The sequence below is a fragment of the Cibotium barometz genome, chromosome 34 (genome assembly GCF_041138505.1).
Source record: "Cibotium barometz isolate CiBa-2024 chromosome 34, ASM4113850v1, whole genome shotgun sequence".
In the NCBI taxonomy this organism is placed as follows: domain Eukaryota; kingdom Viridiplantae; phylum Streptophyta; class Polypodiopsida; order Cyatheales; family Cibotiaceae; genus Cibotium; species Cibotium barometz.
In genome coordinates, this window is record NC_141079.1 from 25,857,063 (window position 1) to 25,872,999 (window position 15,937).

At 42.2% G+C, this 15,937-nt stretch overlaps 1 protein-coding gene and 1 pseudogene across 1 annotated transcript; both read left to right on the forward strand.

Annotated features, from left to right (window-relative positions):
- Positions 1-1,136: 1,136 nt before the first annotated feature.
- Positions 1,137-6,027, forward strand: LOC147618827 (pentatricopeptide repeat-containing protein At3g03580-like). Its single transcript, XM_086773901.1, has 4 exons — positions 1,137-1,725; positions 1,843-1,921; positions 2,039-2,202; positions 2,309-6,027. The coding sequence occupies exons 2-4, from the start codon at positions 1,868-1,870 to the stop codon at positions 5,070-5,072; spliced, it is 2,982 nt and encodes a 993-aa protein (XP_086630027.1). The 5' UTR covers positions 1,137-1,725; positions 1,843-1,867; the 3' UTR covers positions 5,073-6,027.
- A 7,097-nt stretch (positions 6,028-13,124) lies between these two features.
- Positions 13,125-14,077, forward strand: LOC147618828 (uncharacterized; annotated as a pseudogene).
- Positions 14,078-15,937: the final 1,860 nt, after the last annotated feature.

Here is a 15,937-nt window from a genome sequence, read left to right on the forward strand (position 1 = left end):
AGACGTTACAGTGATGAAGACTTAATGGCATTAGGACACTGCACCACAAAGTTGACGCTACAGTCTGCCTGACCAAGAAGACAATAGTCATTGGAGACGTTAGAGTCGATGCCAACATTGGAGATGTCGTTAAACTACAACAGATCATAAGAAGACAAAGCTTTATTGTTAGTTGTAGTTGACCATGAGCCACCTTCTGTTGCCTACACAGCTGAAAGATGTAGAGCTTAATCATATCGACGAGTAAAACCAAGGATTCGAGTTGTTGTGATCAAAAGAACCCCAAAGCCTACTAATAGAGGTTTTAGTGTGGTGAATTAAAGGCACCCATAGAACTCTCATCAATCTTCTCTAGAACACAAGGGAAAGAAGGAGCCTTGTAAACAACAACAAGAGCTCTTGCAAGAACCACAATAAAACCTCCAAGTGTTGGAGATATGGAAACCTGCTTTGATACCACTGTTAGCTCACAATAGAGCTGGACTCACACACACAAAATGCTCAATGAGAAGAACACAAGGGTGTAGAGTGTGAAGGACAATGGCTAGCTCAAAGGGGAGAGATATGAGGCAATCTCTGCAAGTACAAAGGAAAAAGTACAAATTAGCAGCAATCCTAAACAATGGATGTTGTTACTTATATACTAGCTAACACTAAGGTATGCTTTCACACCTAGATGGCCATGGGGAAAAACCTGGTGGGACAAAAGTGCTCATGGCATTAGTACATGGTCTCACTGTAGTATTACCATAAATATCTAACAAGAATGTAGTAGTGGTAATGCACTTGGAAGCCTACACGAAGTTTGGGAGAGCTATAAGCCAGTATCTCTGGAGACATCTTTAGTACCACTAGAAGTTCAGATTAATATGGGTGCCCAAGCTTGCATAGGTGCACTATAATTTGATCTTTTTTTCCATGCTACATCTCAATCTCCATGTCCAGCCACACCTGTCAGCCCACTGTTGTGTCCAATCTAACGAACCAATAGATTGCTCTATGCTACTATAGTTATGAAATCGTCAAGCTCCGCCCCCCATTATAATCAATGAGCTAGTTCGAATTCTCCTTTTGTTTAACATCATTTGATAGGCAAAAGGCATGTGATTTAGGACATGCATAATGTGGTAAGTAGCAGAAAATTATAGTCTTGAAGTTTGAATAGCCTGTTAGGTGAAGGGCAAGAAGTGTTGGAAGTAAAAGGCGCAAGCACACACATGCTATATATATATATAGAGAGAGAGAGAGAGAGAGAGAGAGAGTTTTTTGAAATGAGAGAGAGAGAGAGAGAGAGAGAGAGAGAGAGCGCTCCATGACTGCAACTAGACCTCCACGACGAGAAACCCATCGTACCTTCAAAAGAACCCACAAAAATTACAAAGCAAAGAAAATATAAAGGTACAGGATTGTGATTTAGGTCACCGGGGGGTTGCCACCCCTTCCTCAGAGACAGTCTGGGCATGCCTGTGCTCACGCTTCTTGTTGATCGGAGTGCAACCGGCTCCCATTCTGCCGCGGAGCACTGGAAGCTCTTTTTTGCATTCAGTGTTGAGGCCCTATCTCTGAAGATGGCCTTTCAGTACGAGGTGGGTTCCACCCATCCACCCACCCTGCATCAAGGCTATGCAACCTTACCCCGAGAAGTGCCAGGCATGGAGGGAACCCTCCTCCACCCTTTGATTCTTTCTTCTGGCTACGCAGGAACGGATCCACGCAGCTAGATTGGTAAGATACTTAGGAAGCTGATCATGTGCATCTGACAGTATAAATGTGAAGGTTTGTGTATCTTATTTGAAACAACCATGTCATTCATGATGTCAAACTGCTTTTAACATCATTCAGGTAGAAAGGCTGCAACAGTACAGCCATGAAAAGAAGCTTTGGCAGAGGTCGGCAATGGAGGAGCAGAATTCTGAAAGAGGTGAGTGATCTCAACAATGTGTTATTAAAGTCTAATCATGCATGAATCCTTCAGCATAACACGCTTTTATGCGAGATTGTAAGGCCTCCGTTGAATGGGATCTCTGTTGTTGTACAGAGAGACCCGTGGCCCAGAGACTGCAAGCACCACTGGTTGAGCACTTATTGTGGAGAAGCAGCCTCTTTGAAGCAAAGCAAACGGCACCCTAAACATGTACCAAGACTGGCACATCTGCAACATCCTGGGGTGATTTCTCAGGGTCCATACAGGATCAATCCCAGGTGTTCCTTTCAGAGTCATGTTGCTAAGATGTTTTGTGAAGGGAACTGACACAAGTGCACTTACGTACCCAATTCTTTTGTATCTGATTGGTTGTCATATATGCAGGGTTGCAGGGAATGATACCACCTTCGCATTTTTTGAGAATATGCGGAAGCTTTGTGAGGAGGGGCGGGTTATGGAGGCTATTCATGCCGTAGATCTCATGGAACAGCAAGGGGTTTGTGTCCCTATTAGTGTTTTTTATGGATTTATACAGGCATGCATCAACAAGAAAGATCTGGCCCTGGCTATGGAAGTGCGTTGCTGTATTGTGAGGTCAGGGTTTGAGACGGATGCATTCTTGGGGAGCCACCTTATCCACATGTTTGCTGCTTGTGCTAGTTTGTCAGAGGCAAATGATGTTTTCAACAAGATATCTGAATTGACTGAGTGTACATGGATTGCAATCATCTCAGCTCATGTTAAGCTTGGCCAACATGAGCAGGCTATCAATCTATACCATAGAATGCAGCAGTCAAGTGTAAAACCTGGTGAATTTGTATTCATTACTACCTTGAAAGCATGCTCTACTTTACGAGATCTAGAGAAAGGGAAATTGATACATGGCCACATCATTGAGGATGGATTTGAGGATAGTGTTTATGTTGGGAACACCCTTATTGACATGTATTTCAAGTGTGGGAGCCTGGAAGATGCTCGTAGGGTATTTGACGAGTTGCCACAGCGAAGTGTAGTGACATGGAGTGCAATGATTGCAGGGTATGCCCAGCATGGGCATAATCAGGCTGCTCTTGAAGTGTTTCACCAACTGCAGTTTGGCGGTGTTGATCCAAATGATATTACATTTTCATCTATCTTGAAAGCATGCTCAAGTATGGCAGCCTTCATTCCAGGCAAACTGATCCATAGCCATATCATTGAGACAGGCGTTGAGCTGGATGAATTTGTGGGTGTCTCCCTCATTGACATGTATGCCAAATGCAGCTCCGTTGCAGACGCACGCAGGGTTTTTGATAGATTATTGAATCACAGTGTGGTTACATGGAGTACAATACTTGGAGCATATGCTCAGCATGGGCATGGGGAGGAGGCCCTCAAATTGTATGAGGACATGCAGCAAGGTGATTCCAAACCGAACTCTCACACTTTCGTGAGCATTTTGAAAGCATGCTCCAGCATTAGAGCCCTAGACCGGGGCAAATTGATCCATGCTCAGGTTATTGAAGCCAGTTATGACAATGCTGAATTTGTTGTGAACACTCTTGTTGACATGTATGCCAAGTGTGGAAGCTTGGATGATGCATGGAGGGTATTCACAGAAGTGTCAAATCCAAGTCTCATCAGATGGAATGCAATGATAGAAGGGTACGCGGAGTGTGGGAGCAGCAGGGAAGCATTCCAACTCTTTCTTAGAATGCAGGATCTGGGCTTAGAGCCAGACAAAGCAACTCTCATTATCATTCTCAAAGCATGTTCCACTACAGCCAATTTAGAACAGGGAAGGGCAATCCATGCACATGTTATGAGAAGTGGTTGTGACTTTGATGATATGGTCGCAAGTACTCTCATCCACATGTACTCAAATTGTGGGAGTATTGAGGATGCATGCAAGGTGTTTGATGGCTCACCGAAGCAGGATATCGTGACATGGAATGCTATGATTGCAGGGTATGTTCAACACAGTCATGGCCAAGAAGCAGTGCGACTGTACCACAAACTTCGAGCACATGGTTTAGATTCGGATAAAATCACATGTATCAGCATACTAAAAGCATGTGCCAGCATAGCGGCCCTAAAGTTGGGCAAGCTGGTACATGCCCACATTCGTGAACTTGGTTGTGAGTTCGATTTGGTCGTTGGGAATGCTCTTATTGATATGTATGCTAGATGCGGAAACCTGGGAGATGCAACGGAGATGTTCAACAAGATGCCACACAGAGATTTGGTGAGCTGGACTGCCATGATTGCAGGCCATGCTCAGCATAGTAACTATGAGTTGGCTCAGCAATATTTCCAAAGCATGCAAGGAGAAGGTTTGAGACCCAATTATGTGACATTTATCTCACTCCTCTCAGCATGTAGTCACAAGGGCCTGCTAGATGAAGCCTGTCAGCAATTCAAAGCGATGAAGGATGATCATGGCATTATACCCACAGTTGACCACTGCAATTGCATGGTTGATCTTCTGGCCCGTGCCGGGCGCCTAAAGCAAGCAGAAGAGTTGCTTGATAGTCTCCCTTTCAAGTCTAATATAGCAGGGTGGACGTCTTTGCTGACTCACTGCAGGGTACATTGTGAGGTGGAGCTTGGACGGCGATGCTTCGAACATGTGGCAGCTATTGATAAGACTTATGCTTCTAGCTATGTGCTGATGTGTAACATTTACGCTGATGCTGGCATGTGGGAGGAGGCGGAGTCTCTGAAAGAACAGAGGATTCTTGCACAAGCATGGAAGAAGCCAGGAAAGTCCTTCATTGAGGTTGACAACAAGGTGCATAATTTCTCTGTTGGAGATAAAAACCACCCGCGTATTATGGACATATATAAGAAGTTAAGGAGATTGGGTGCAGAAATGAAGGGAGGTGGCCTATTGCCACACACACATGCAGTGCTGCAGCAGCAAATGTCGGATGAAGAGAAGGAAGACTATTTGTGTGGACATTGTGAGAAGCTGGCTATAGCATTTGGGCTTATAAGCACACCCCCTGGCACACCGATCAGAGTTGCAAAGAATCTTAGAGTTTGTATTGACTGCCATAGTGCCACAAAGGTTATATCCAAGATTGAAGGCCGAGAAATTATTGTCATAGATACATACCGGGTTCATCACTTCAAGGACGGTTCATGCTCTTGCAAAGATTATTTTTGAAGGCTCATACATGTGCTTGTGATGTTTTCTCAAACCATACTGCTTGCCTTAACTCATCTCAAGGTGCGGGTCCCCGCTTGATGTACATTGGTGGATATCAAAGAATACTGGGTGCAGAAATGAAGGGGACAGGCACAGTTGCTTGGGCCATTCAGGCCACAAACATTGTGCCATATGAGGAGTAAGGTGGGGGACTACCCTTCAGGTTTCTGACCTTCGTATTTCTACAGTGCTAGTTCCAGCTCCTCCTACAAGTTCGTTGGACTCCAGGTTCGAGCCAGAGACAGGAGATTTGCAGCAGTATAGCTGCATGGCATATATGGAGAGCTCGATGCAGCGAAGTCATCAAAGGCACCCTCACCTTGCCAGTGGAGTCTGTGGAGCATGTGGCTCGATATCATTCATACCCTCCGTGGTCAGTGGGGACAGCTTTAGGGTGGCTCAGACAGCATGCAGAAGCGCCGGGAGGCCTTCTTGAGGATCTGGTGGCACGGTCCCTTTCTTACAGAATGTGGCATTATAGACCACTTGTGTGGTTGTCCCCCCCCCCATTGTATGAAATAGGCTTCTCCTCCTAGAGAGGCCAGCCGGAGGAGAAGAGCATCCTCCCCTTTTGTATATCTTGATTCCCGTTTCCCATTTGGGGACAAGTTTGTACTTAGCCATTTTGGCTGTTTTCTCGGTAACTAATAGAAGGATCTTTTCGTGGTAAAAAAAGAAAAAGAAATGAAGGGGATAGCTTCTTGCCACACACATGTAGTGCTACAATAGAAAATACTGGATGAAGACAAGGAAGACTATTTATGTGGAGAATGTGAGAAGCTGACTATAGCAGGCTTATAAGCATATCCCTTGGCACACTGATCAGAGTTGCAAAGAACCTTGTATCGACTGCCATAGTGCCACAAAGGTTATATCCAAGATTGAAGGTCATCACTTCAAGGACGGTTCTTTCATGCTCTTGCAAAAGCTTTTTGTTGAAGGTGCATTCATGTGCTTGTGATGTTTCCTCAAACCATACCGCTCCCCTTGACTCTTCTCAAGGTGTGGGTTCCAGGTTGATATACATTGGTGAATATTGACGAAGAGTACTATTTTTTTTTTCTTGGTGGGATGGAAGGTTTTTCTCTGTCCATTTGAGGATTCCATCTGCCTCGGCGGGGGTTGAGTCTCCCAATGGCGGTCCCTAAATGATGGGAGGCCTCTATGCTATATAGCTGCACAAGACAAACTTTGGAAGTGGTTCAATATTGGGCTTTTTTGAGTAATGCTTTTTGTGTGTTCTTTACTAAGCTTGGAAATGGTGAGCATCTCGCCACTGAACCGTAGTAGTTGGCCTCATAAAGAAGATGCATGGGATCTTACACTAACCATGAACTCTGTGAGGTGCTTAATCAACACCCAAGAGGCAAATTTTTAATTTTGGTGCTTGAAGCCCAAAAATCCTTGTGTTTCTTTCCTCTATAATATTGGATCACAACTTGAGCAGAAATTTTATTCAAGTAAGCGATTCTATATTTTTAAAAGGTCCCTGCTGTCTTGGCCATATATTAGTTTTGTATGTCACTTCTCCAAAATATTTTAGGCAACTTTTCAAAAGGGCAAGACTCAAGGGGACTTGCATAAAACCCTGAGTGTGTGTGTGTGTGTGTGTGTGTGTGTCTGTGTGCGCATGAGCATTTTATGTGGACAGAGAGAATGAAAGGAGGAATTTTTTCCAGCGCATGCAAAAGGCTGCAATGGCCTAGCAGACCAAAAAAGTGAAGTGCCACACCTCTTTGGTGTTAATCAGGGAATGCTTTGATATAAATAAGGGTCTAGAAGAGGAACATATATTGTATTACTATTATTGCCTTCGGTGCCTACCTAGATACATGCATATTACATTTCAAGACATGATAGACATATCTTTCTCGACACCTCATCCTAATGTTAAGAGAACAGTGCGCAAGCTTCAATGAAATCATTATCGATTCAAGCTTAGCGATAGGGCTTTCAGGCCATAATAAAGTTCTGAGGGTAGAACTTCCATTGGGTAGGAGGGGATGCTAACCCCCTTTCGGACAACCCCATTTCGGACTTAACAAAGGCACTTTCTACTACAGATGGGAGTAGCACAATAAGTGTCATGAAAAGGCACTATAAACATTGTAAATATTATGAGAAAATATGGCAAATGACCATGCTTAGTCGTTAGGGTTTCAGTTTGGGCGCCCAAATGTGAATACAGACCAATTGAATATAAGTCAATTTCTCATTATACAATGACACAATCTCTCTTTGTGCTAAGTGAGCTCTAGTTATCTCCTTGGTCTTTCTCTCGTGTGTGTGTGTTTCTCGTCGATTTCCCTCTTGGCGGAATGGCAAGACAACAGTCTGAAGTATAAGACTAGTCGGGTAATGCTGTGGAAGGCGAGTAGCCACCCGTTAGAGCTTTTGGATTTGAAAACCATCTCTAGAGTGGTCATGGGGACACTCAGAACACCGCTCCGCTTTAGAACTCCACACACTCTTTTCACTCTACTACATAACTCTCTCTCTCTCTCTAGTGAACAACATGTTTATTAAAACAGAGACACAACACTCTTATTCAACACATTACAGAGAGTAACACAAAGACAATGAATGGCAACATTGCTCTTTGTTTATTGGATTACTTCTGGAATCATTGCAAGATCATTATAGAGCAACTGCTTGACACAAAGACTACTACTTCCTAAGGACTATGACCATGTTTGTGACTTCTAGAACACTACTGGCTGTCAACTATTAGCTGTGAGCTATTAGCAACGTGCAACCCCTTGCAGTAGTGATTAGCCACCCTTTTAAGCTTTGTCTTCTTGATCTTGGCAACGGCTATTCTAGTGGTTAGAGCCCACCACCTTCACACGTGTAGTACCGAGGTGGTGCTCATGACGTGGAAAGTGGTCCGACTATGCACTCTGTCACCACTGAGCCGCTAGGCGCAACACCTGCTGCCTTGCAGGGCACGCCCAGTGCTGGAGCATCTGCTCCGGAACCTATTTCCTTAACAAATTTATCTTTAAACCTTATAAACATTTCCAAAGGAGTACAATCCAAAATGTATAAATTATCTGAGTAAGTAGCATGCTTCTACATCCTCTTCACCCACGGGGCTACTGAACTATTTGCTAGCCTATCTTTCAAAAGCGCACATTTTCTTTCTTTAGAGCTTGGTTGGCATCCTGCAACTTCCAAACCTCAACCAGCAACTCTTCGCGCTCTTTCCTTGCACACCGGCCGGCAGCATCTTTGGGTTGTCTGTGGCATCAGCCTTCATGTTGCGAGTTTTGCTTGCCTAGTGGCCTCTTCTTTTGCTTCACGCACCTCCGGAACCCACTGCAGTCTGGTCTTCTACGTCTGTCGTACCCTTTCCGCCATTGGACGTGCCTCCTCTATTTTCTTCTAGAGTGCCGTCTTGTACTCTGTCCAATCTCTAGCTGGGCTTTTGAGTTGAGTCTCATTCTCTAGACAGCGCTGCATCTCTAATTCTAGTGCATTTAGTTCATTGATTGTGTCAATTTCAAACTTGGTGCTCCTCTCGAGCTTTTCTTTGTGTTCCTTTGCCTGCGTCTTGGCCTTGTCTTTGTCCTCCATGGATTCTCTCAAGATCTCTGCATACTCCTGGGAGGGCATGGCGTCCTGCAATTCCTAGTGTAATTCCTGATTTCTTTCTGCTACCTTTTTAGCCTCCTTCTCCCAGTGAGATGCCTTCCAAGCAGTGGCCTTCAGGGCTAGCACCAGGTTCTGGTCCTCGTCTTCTGCTTGCTTGTCCTTTCTGAAAGTGCTTGGTTTGAGAGAACCCTGGCCTGCAGGCTTCTGTTGTTGTTGCTACTACTGTTGTTGTTGTTGTTGCTGCTCTTTTGTGTGTGTCATCATCTTCGTCTAGATCATGGATGACCTTTTGAGCCTTGCAAGCCATTTGTTCCTGAATTTCTAGTAGGGCTTCTAGGGCTTGGTCCCAGACGTTGCTAAGTCTGGCCTTCGTTGTTTTTATGATTGCCGCTTTAGCATCAAGAAGAAGCCACATGATCTCCTCTTCTTCCTGGGTCTTCAGGGCTTGAACCTCTGTCTGGGCAACCACCAATGTTATTGTTCTCTCCAACACTTCTTCTTTTAGCCCTTGGATGCGTCACCCTAGACCTTGGCTAGCTTTTGTGCTTCAACAAACTCTATTCTGAGCCTCTCCACCTAAGCTTTGAGCATTTTTTTTTTTTGCTAGTGAGGGTTCTGATTTTCCCTTCACTTAGCTCTTTTTGCTAGAACTAAGGCCTTCTCCGCCAGAGTGAGTTTGTTCTGCATTTCCATGTTATGCTGAGCCATTATATGTCATTTTCTCTCCAGGTCCTTGGCTTTTGCTATAGCATTTTTGAGCAATACATGTTGTTGCTAATTCCGGACGCACATTTGATTGATGGTTTTCCAGGCCTTACTCGTATTCTTGAACAGAAGCAAGGGCATGAGAAAGGATGCTCTGGGCCACAGTCACCAGCCCTTTGTTCATGTGTAGTTGCTGGGTAGGAAGTTGTGCCTCCAGTTCTCCGAGTAGTTTGGGGTTGTGACTTGGTTCTTCCTACGTCTTCTGTGCTAAGGCTGCCACCCAAGGCTGCACTCCTAGTGATATGGACAGATCAGCCCTTGCGGACAGCTTCCCCTTTTGAGCTTCTTCTTCTTTCTTTTTTGTTGTTCCTTTTCTTTCCTCTTTCTCTCTTCCTCCTCCTTCCTTCTCTTTTCTTCTTCCTCCTTTTTTCTTTTCTCTTCTTCCAGTTTTTTCTTCTTTTTTGCTTCTGCCCATAGGGCGGCTTCCTATTTTTGTCTCTCTTCCAATTGTCTTTTTTCTTTCTTTTTCTGCTTTTTGCTTCTTTACTTCGTCCGGGTCAAGTAGTAGCTCTTTGTCTACTCCGAGCTTTCATTTCTTGCTAGCCTTCTCTGGGCAATTTTCTACCACTCTTCTTCATCATCCATGTCATCTTCAAAAGAGCTAAAGGTCAATCTGGTGGGTTTTGAGGATCCTCCAGCTTCACGGTGTGGTTGTTCCACATGGGATTCTTCGGACCTAGGATCCACAGACCTAGCATCTTGTAAGATGGCCCTTACGTGTACATGGCTGTTTTTCCTTGGCCCATGTGGTCGCTCTTTTTTCCAAGATCTCCTTGTAGATGGTTCCCCGATTGATTTTTTCTCTTGCTTCTGCTGCCCTGAGTAGCCTGTAGTTCTTGGTCTTGAGGTCTTTGCTCTAGCTGTCCGTAAACAAATAGCATCTCTAAAATCAAAGGACATGAGTGGCAGTCCTTCAATAGAAATGCGCATCAGTATATCCATACTCTTGATTTCTAATCGGTTCCTCAACTTACTTTTGATAATGTTCTGCACACTAAAACCTCTTTCACACACTGCAGTACTACTGCATTGCAACATTACAATTTGAGCTAGAGATAACAATGTAGGATACTTCTGACGCCACACATCATTTCTCCCAATCAAGCACCGAGTGTCCTTGAGTGACTTTCCTTTCCAATTTGATGCACCTTGAATTTTGAACACATGAAATTCTTTTCTTAAACATCTCTCATCTAACATTGAATTAATATGTGTACCATCTTCCAACGTGACAGCATATCCATAATGCAAAACCAAGGCATCCAACTCAACAGCACCATAGTTTTTCACTCTTTGGATGATGGAAATCCAAGAGGAGCAAGAATACTAAAATTTTTCATTATAGACAAATCAACAAATCTAGTATTCAAGTAACTCTTAACTTCATTGCAAAATTCCATTTGAAAATCAAGAGCTACAACCAAGTCACTTCCAACAGCACATCTCTCAATCCTTACCCCATAATACATATCACCTTTAATTGCCTTACGCGTTGTCTACAACCAACCATGTTGGCAACCAAATTCATGAATGGATGGAAATCCATAACCATCATGACCTTGCAAATTCATATCTATATAGCATGGACCAGTTGAAAACTCCACATCTATAAAGGCAATAGTAGAAGATATCAAGATTGGTATGCTTGTCACATCCACAAAACTTTTCTGAAACACTAGTGACAAATTAGCCAAGTGATCTAACACATCTGCCAAAAAATGCAACATGTATATAAACTTAAAGTTGGCAACTATCCTATACAATCTTTCATTCTCCTCTTTTAGGCATAGGAGAAGTGGCTCAAGTACTGCATTTACTATTGTGACAGGTGAGTTTTATTCGATTGATCATGTTTGCTTGCTACTCTTACGTTCTTTCGTCGCTCGCCAGTGTTTCTAGCCTGTGGTTTGTACGGATTTGTAGGGTTTCTTGTGGTTTGTATGGTTTTCCTGTGGTTTGTACAATTTTTGGGCTCCTTCCACTGTTCATGAGGGATCTGCATATCCGAGCACAACAGTGATGCAATCGTTCCTCTCATTCCTCTATGTGCTTGTTGTGTTTGCTTTTGTTACGTTCGTACATCATCAGTAGGGTTTCAATTTATCTGTGAACGTTGTAGGGTTTCAATTAATCTACGTAGTATTCCTCTGGTTTTTACAATTATTGTTGTTTGCAATATATTATTTGCATATGTTGTTTTGGCGTCTGGACTCTGTAAGTATTAGCATAAAGCTTGTTTGATTTTTGTTGTTTTGCCATCTGTAGGAGTGTAAAGCATGGTTCATCCAATCGTTTGCTTGTGTCATTCTATTTGTAGAATGCCTGTGGTTTGTAGTACGATTTGTTTGTGCTATTGTTACATATGCATAGTATGCCTCTCTTCTGTGTTCGCGTCTGTTTTGGCGATTTCCTTAAGCTTTGAGGGCGCATGCATGGCTGAGAGTGAGAAAGATGTCTGTCTTGAGTGTTTTTTTGTGTTTGTCTTTGCTTTTTGTTTTTCCCTTGCTGTGCCCTTTTGTTTTTCCCTTGCAAGGGAGGCTCTTAGAGCCATGGAACAAATGTGTTCCATGGCCATGAGCAGCCCTATATTTACACATCAAGATGCAGGCATGTCTGTGAGAGGATTCTTAATTCGAAGTTGGCTGCTCTGTAGGCAATTAGAGAGAGAGTTGTTGGTTTTATGACTGTTTCTCCCTTGCAAGGGAGGCCTTGAAAGTTCGCTGTGCTGTTGGGCAATTAGAGAGAGAGTTATTGGTTTTATGACTGTTTCTCCCTTGCAAGGGAGGCTGACATTGCCATGAGCAGCCTTTCATTTGCAGCTTGCATGCATGCTTTTGTGAAAGAGCTTGCATGCATTAATCTAATCATGCTTAGTATTTTTGTGTGCTTTATTCATAAGTTCTATTGTTTTTATTCTTGTAAGTTAGTATATTCTTGTAAGTTATTTGTTTAAACTGAATTCTATATAGTATATACCATGTAAATTTTGGTCTAAATTCTAATTGTGTTGTTGATCATACCTTTTTTTATCTAAAAATTAGTAAATTACTTTAATAGATTTTAATTGTGTTTTTTATCATACCTTTTTTATTTAAAAATTAATGATAATCCTAAAAATTAGTTTTTGGGATTATCTTAATAAGGTTAAAATACGAAAATATGAAAGAGATTATTTTTTTGGGATTTATCTTAATAAAGTTAAAATACTAAAAAGTTAAGTAATTGAAGTATAAAAAGAGTGATTTTGATATTGATTTTTTATAAATGTAGAATAGTTGTGAGTCTATAAAATCTTGTTAAAATTTGGAATGTTCTTTTTTTTAAAATAGTTATGGCGCATAAGCAATCAACTTTATTAGCGTTGCCTAGATTTACACGTTTTGTCTTCGCTGTATCCAAAAAGAAGGCTAGAAAGCAAAGAGACTCGAGTTTGCATGACTCTGAAGGTGTCTCTAGTAACACTCAAGAGTGTGAGGTAGAGACACTCTTGAGTGTCTCTAGTAACACTCAAGAGTGTGAGGTAGAGAGAATTAAAAATGCTTGCAATATGTGGAATGATGCATGGAATATACCTTTTGATTGGGCTCATTTTGATTGGGCTCATTTTGATATATTGAACGTGGTTGTATATTTTGCACACTGTGTCAAAAAATGAGAAAATGTAGAAGTGAATTTGGCACCTCAGTCAATATACAGTTAAGTGCTATTAGAGTGCATGCCTCTTCACACCAACATAAATGGGCTGCTTACTCTGCCAACTATGGCAAAAATGCTTTGAAAGAAGGAATAAAGCAGCAACAAGCTGATGTGGACTTGGGAGTTTTGAATTTGTTTCGATGTGCCTATTACATTGCCAACAAGGAGATTCTTGCTTTTAATAAGTTTTCAAACCTTGTTGAACTAATGTCTATGTGTGGTGTGCAAGCTCTTCCCAAAGAGCTTTATCAAAATGATAAGGCTGCAGCCTTGTTTGCCTCATTCATTAGTGAATCCATATGTCAGTTTGTCATCCAAGAAGTGAAGGCTTCTCCTTTCTTTGGTATCATGGTTGATCAATCAACAGATATTTGTGTTATGGATCTTCTTATAGTGTATGCAAGCTACATGCAGGATAATGGCATACAAACATCTTTTTTGGATTTGCTTGAGGTCATGGATCGTTCAACAAAGGGATTGGAAATTACCTTGGTTGGATTGATAGATGAATATGGTCTTGATCACTCAAAACTGGTGAGTTTTGGTTCAGATGGAGCATCAGTAATGATGAAAGTGTAACTAATGGTCTTGCTGCCTTGTTGAAAAAGAGGAGTCCTTTCATGACTGCCATCCATGCCATCCATTGTGTCGCTCATAGAACAAATTTGTGTGTGTCTGCTGATGCATTCAAGAACTCACAGCATGCTATTTTTATGGATACAACCTTAAATGAGATTGTTGCTTTGTTTAAGAAGAGCTCTAAACGTTCATCAAGGTTAGCTCAATTGCAAGAAAAATTGGATTGTCCACACCTTAAGATGGAGAAAATCCATAAACTCAGGTGGTTAAGTTGGCATAAAGTTCTTGCAACAAAAGCAGACGCAACAAGTGCAGACAAAGGAGAATGATTGCATCATTGTAGTGCCCGGTTGCAACTCCCTCATGAGCCAGTGGAGGACTCACGAGCTGATTCACCCGCCAACACACAAAAGGATTCAGCCGCCAGCACATGAGCCAATTCAGCCTGCCAGTAGAGAAGGCGATTCAACCGCTAGCACACAGGAGCCAATTCAATCGCCAGATGAAACCCTTCCAGAGCTGCTTGAGCCTCGACTTCAAACATGTAAAACTGGAGTGAGGACTTGAGGCAAACAGTGAAAAGGAAACCAGTCATATGCTCACCATGCAGAATACCACAGCCTCCCACTCCCAGTGCTTGTGGGGGGACATAGTTGGTAAGTGGTTATATATAGTAAAATGACCGCCCAGCCTCCACGCTCCACGAGTCCACTACTCCAACCACCTTGAGATTGCGCCGGTGCCGTTCACCTACCACTACCACATGGCAGGCAGCCAAAATTCCAAATCCAAATTTTTCCAAAATTAATCTACCTACTGGGACTGGGCCACTTGTCCATATCTGATTGGCACCGTTAAACCTTCTAATATCACCTTAGAAAACCTCTCAAAAAAGAAATGATACCATTCAAAAGCTTCAATTTTTTTTATTAATAACTAAAACCTTGAAGTTATCTAGCATTAAGTAGATTCACTTCAGGTCACAACTTTTGAAAATTTACAAAAATTGTAAATTTTACATTTACAAGTGAACCCCAAATGTTTGCAGTTTCATTGTTGTCACTGTTTGCGGGTTTTCCGTGAACAGTGAATCCCATAGCTCAAGGGTCATGAGATTGTGTTCTCGTGTTGGATAAAGCTATGCTTGAGCTGTGATGATTTTATTTGAAATTTCCAATCCAACTAGAATCCTAGGGATATTTTTAGTAGTAAGATATGTTGGAAGTTCCAGGAATTGGACATTGCCTGCAAGAGTGTTCAAGATGACTGTTTGTATGGATTCATCTATTGAATACAACGAGTCACGTATCCAAGTTCCACCAAGGACGATATCATACTCAAGGGAATCTAGGGTAACATGGAATGCAAATTCCACATCTCCACCTATTGTTTGAGTATCATAACTAAAGTAAACTGGAAATTCAATGTTTTGTCCATTGGCTCCTCTTGCAAGACCATTATCTGTAGGGATAAGTTTAGGTTGTCCTAATGACACCCAAGTGTCTATTTTCATGATGTTATGACTAGCTCGAGGGCTAATCAACGCACGTTTGTGCTTAACATCATTGCCTGTAGGGAAATCTAACCATACCATGATATAATCTTCTAGAGGAACCATGGATGTTTTAGTTTTTGTTTCAGCTTCAGATCTCGTTTCTGTTTCATATTCCCATTCACTATCATCCTCTTTTTGGCTATCAGCTTTTTCAAAAGTACCTAATGTGTACACTAGCACACTTGGTCCTCTCACAATTCTAAATGAGATCTGTTTGGAAATTTGCAAATCCTCACAGTCCTATTCTATGGAGTCCTTTATATCTTGGTAAAACTCATGTTGAGCCCTTAAAGGTGTAAGTGTTGATGTAATGCTAGCTTCACCATGAGAGAAGAGCATTCCCCCAAATGAGATTTTGAGAGACTGCTTTAATCTTGTAAGGGAATTATCAAATTTCTCACGTGCTTTCTCAAGCGCATAATTTATGCAATTTGTCTCAAATGACTCTTCTGTAAAGAGTATGTCTTCCTCTTGAAAGGGGAAGCGGTACTCCTTGGGGCTTTGTATTTTGGTTACTTTTTTAGGATTGGCATTATGAGGCTTAATCACAACCGGTGATCTTGTAAGACATTCAACCAAGCTAAGCATGCTCTCTTGAGCTTGCTTTTTATGTTCCACATATGTCATTTGATCA

Coding starts and splice junctions, on each gene's coding strand:
- LOC147618827 (XM_086773901.1), top strand. CDS start 1,868: ATGAAAAGAAGCTTTGGCAGAGGTCGGCAATGGAGGAGCAGAATTCTG. Junction 1,922..2,038: donor GGAGCAGAATTCTGAAAGAG/GTGAGTGATCTC, acceptor GTTGTTGTACAG/AGAGACCCGTGGCCCAGAGA. Junction 2,203..2,308: donor CCATACAGGATCAATCCCAG/GTGTTCCTTTCA, acceptor TCATATATGCAG/GGTTGCAGGGAATGATACCA.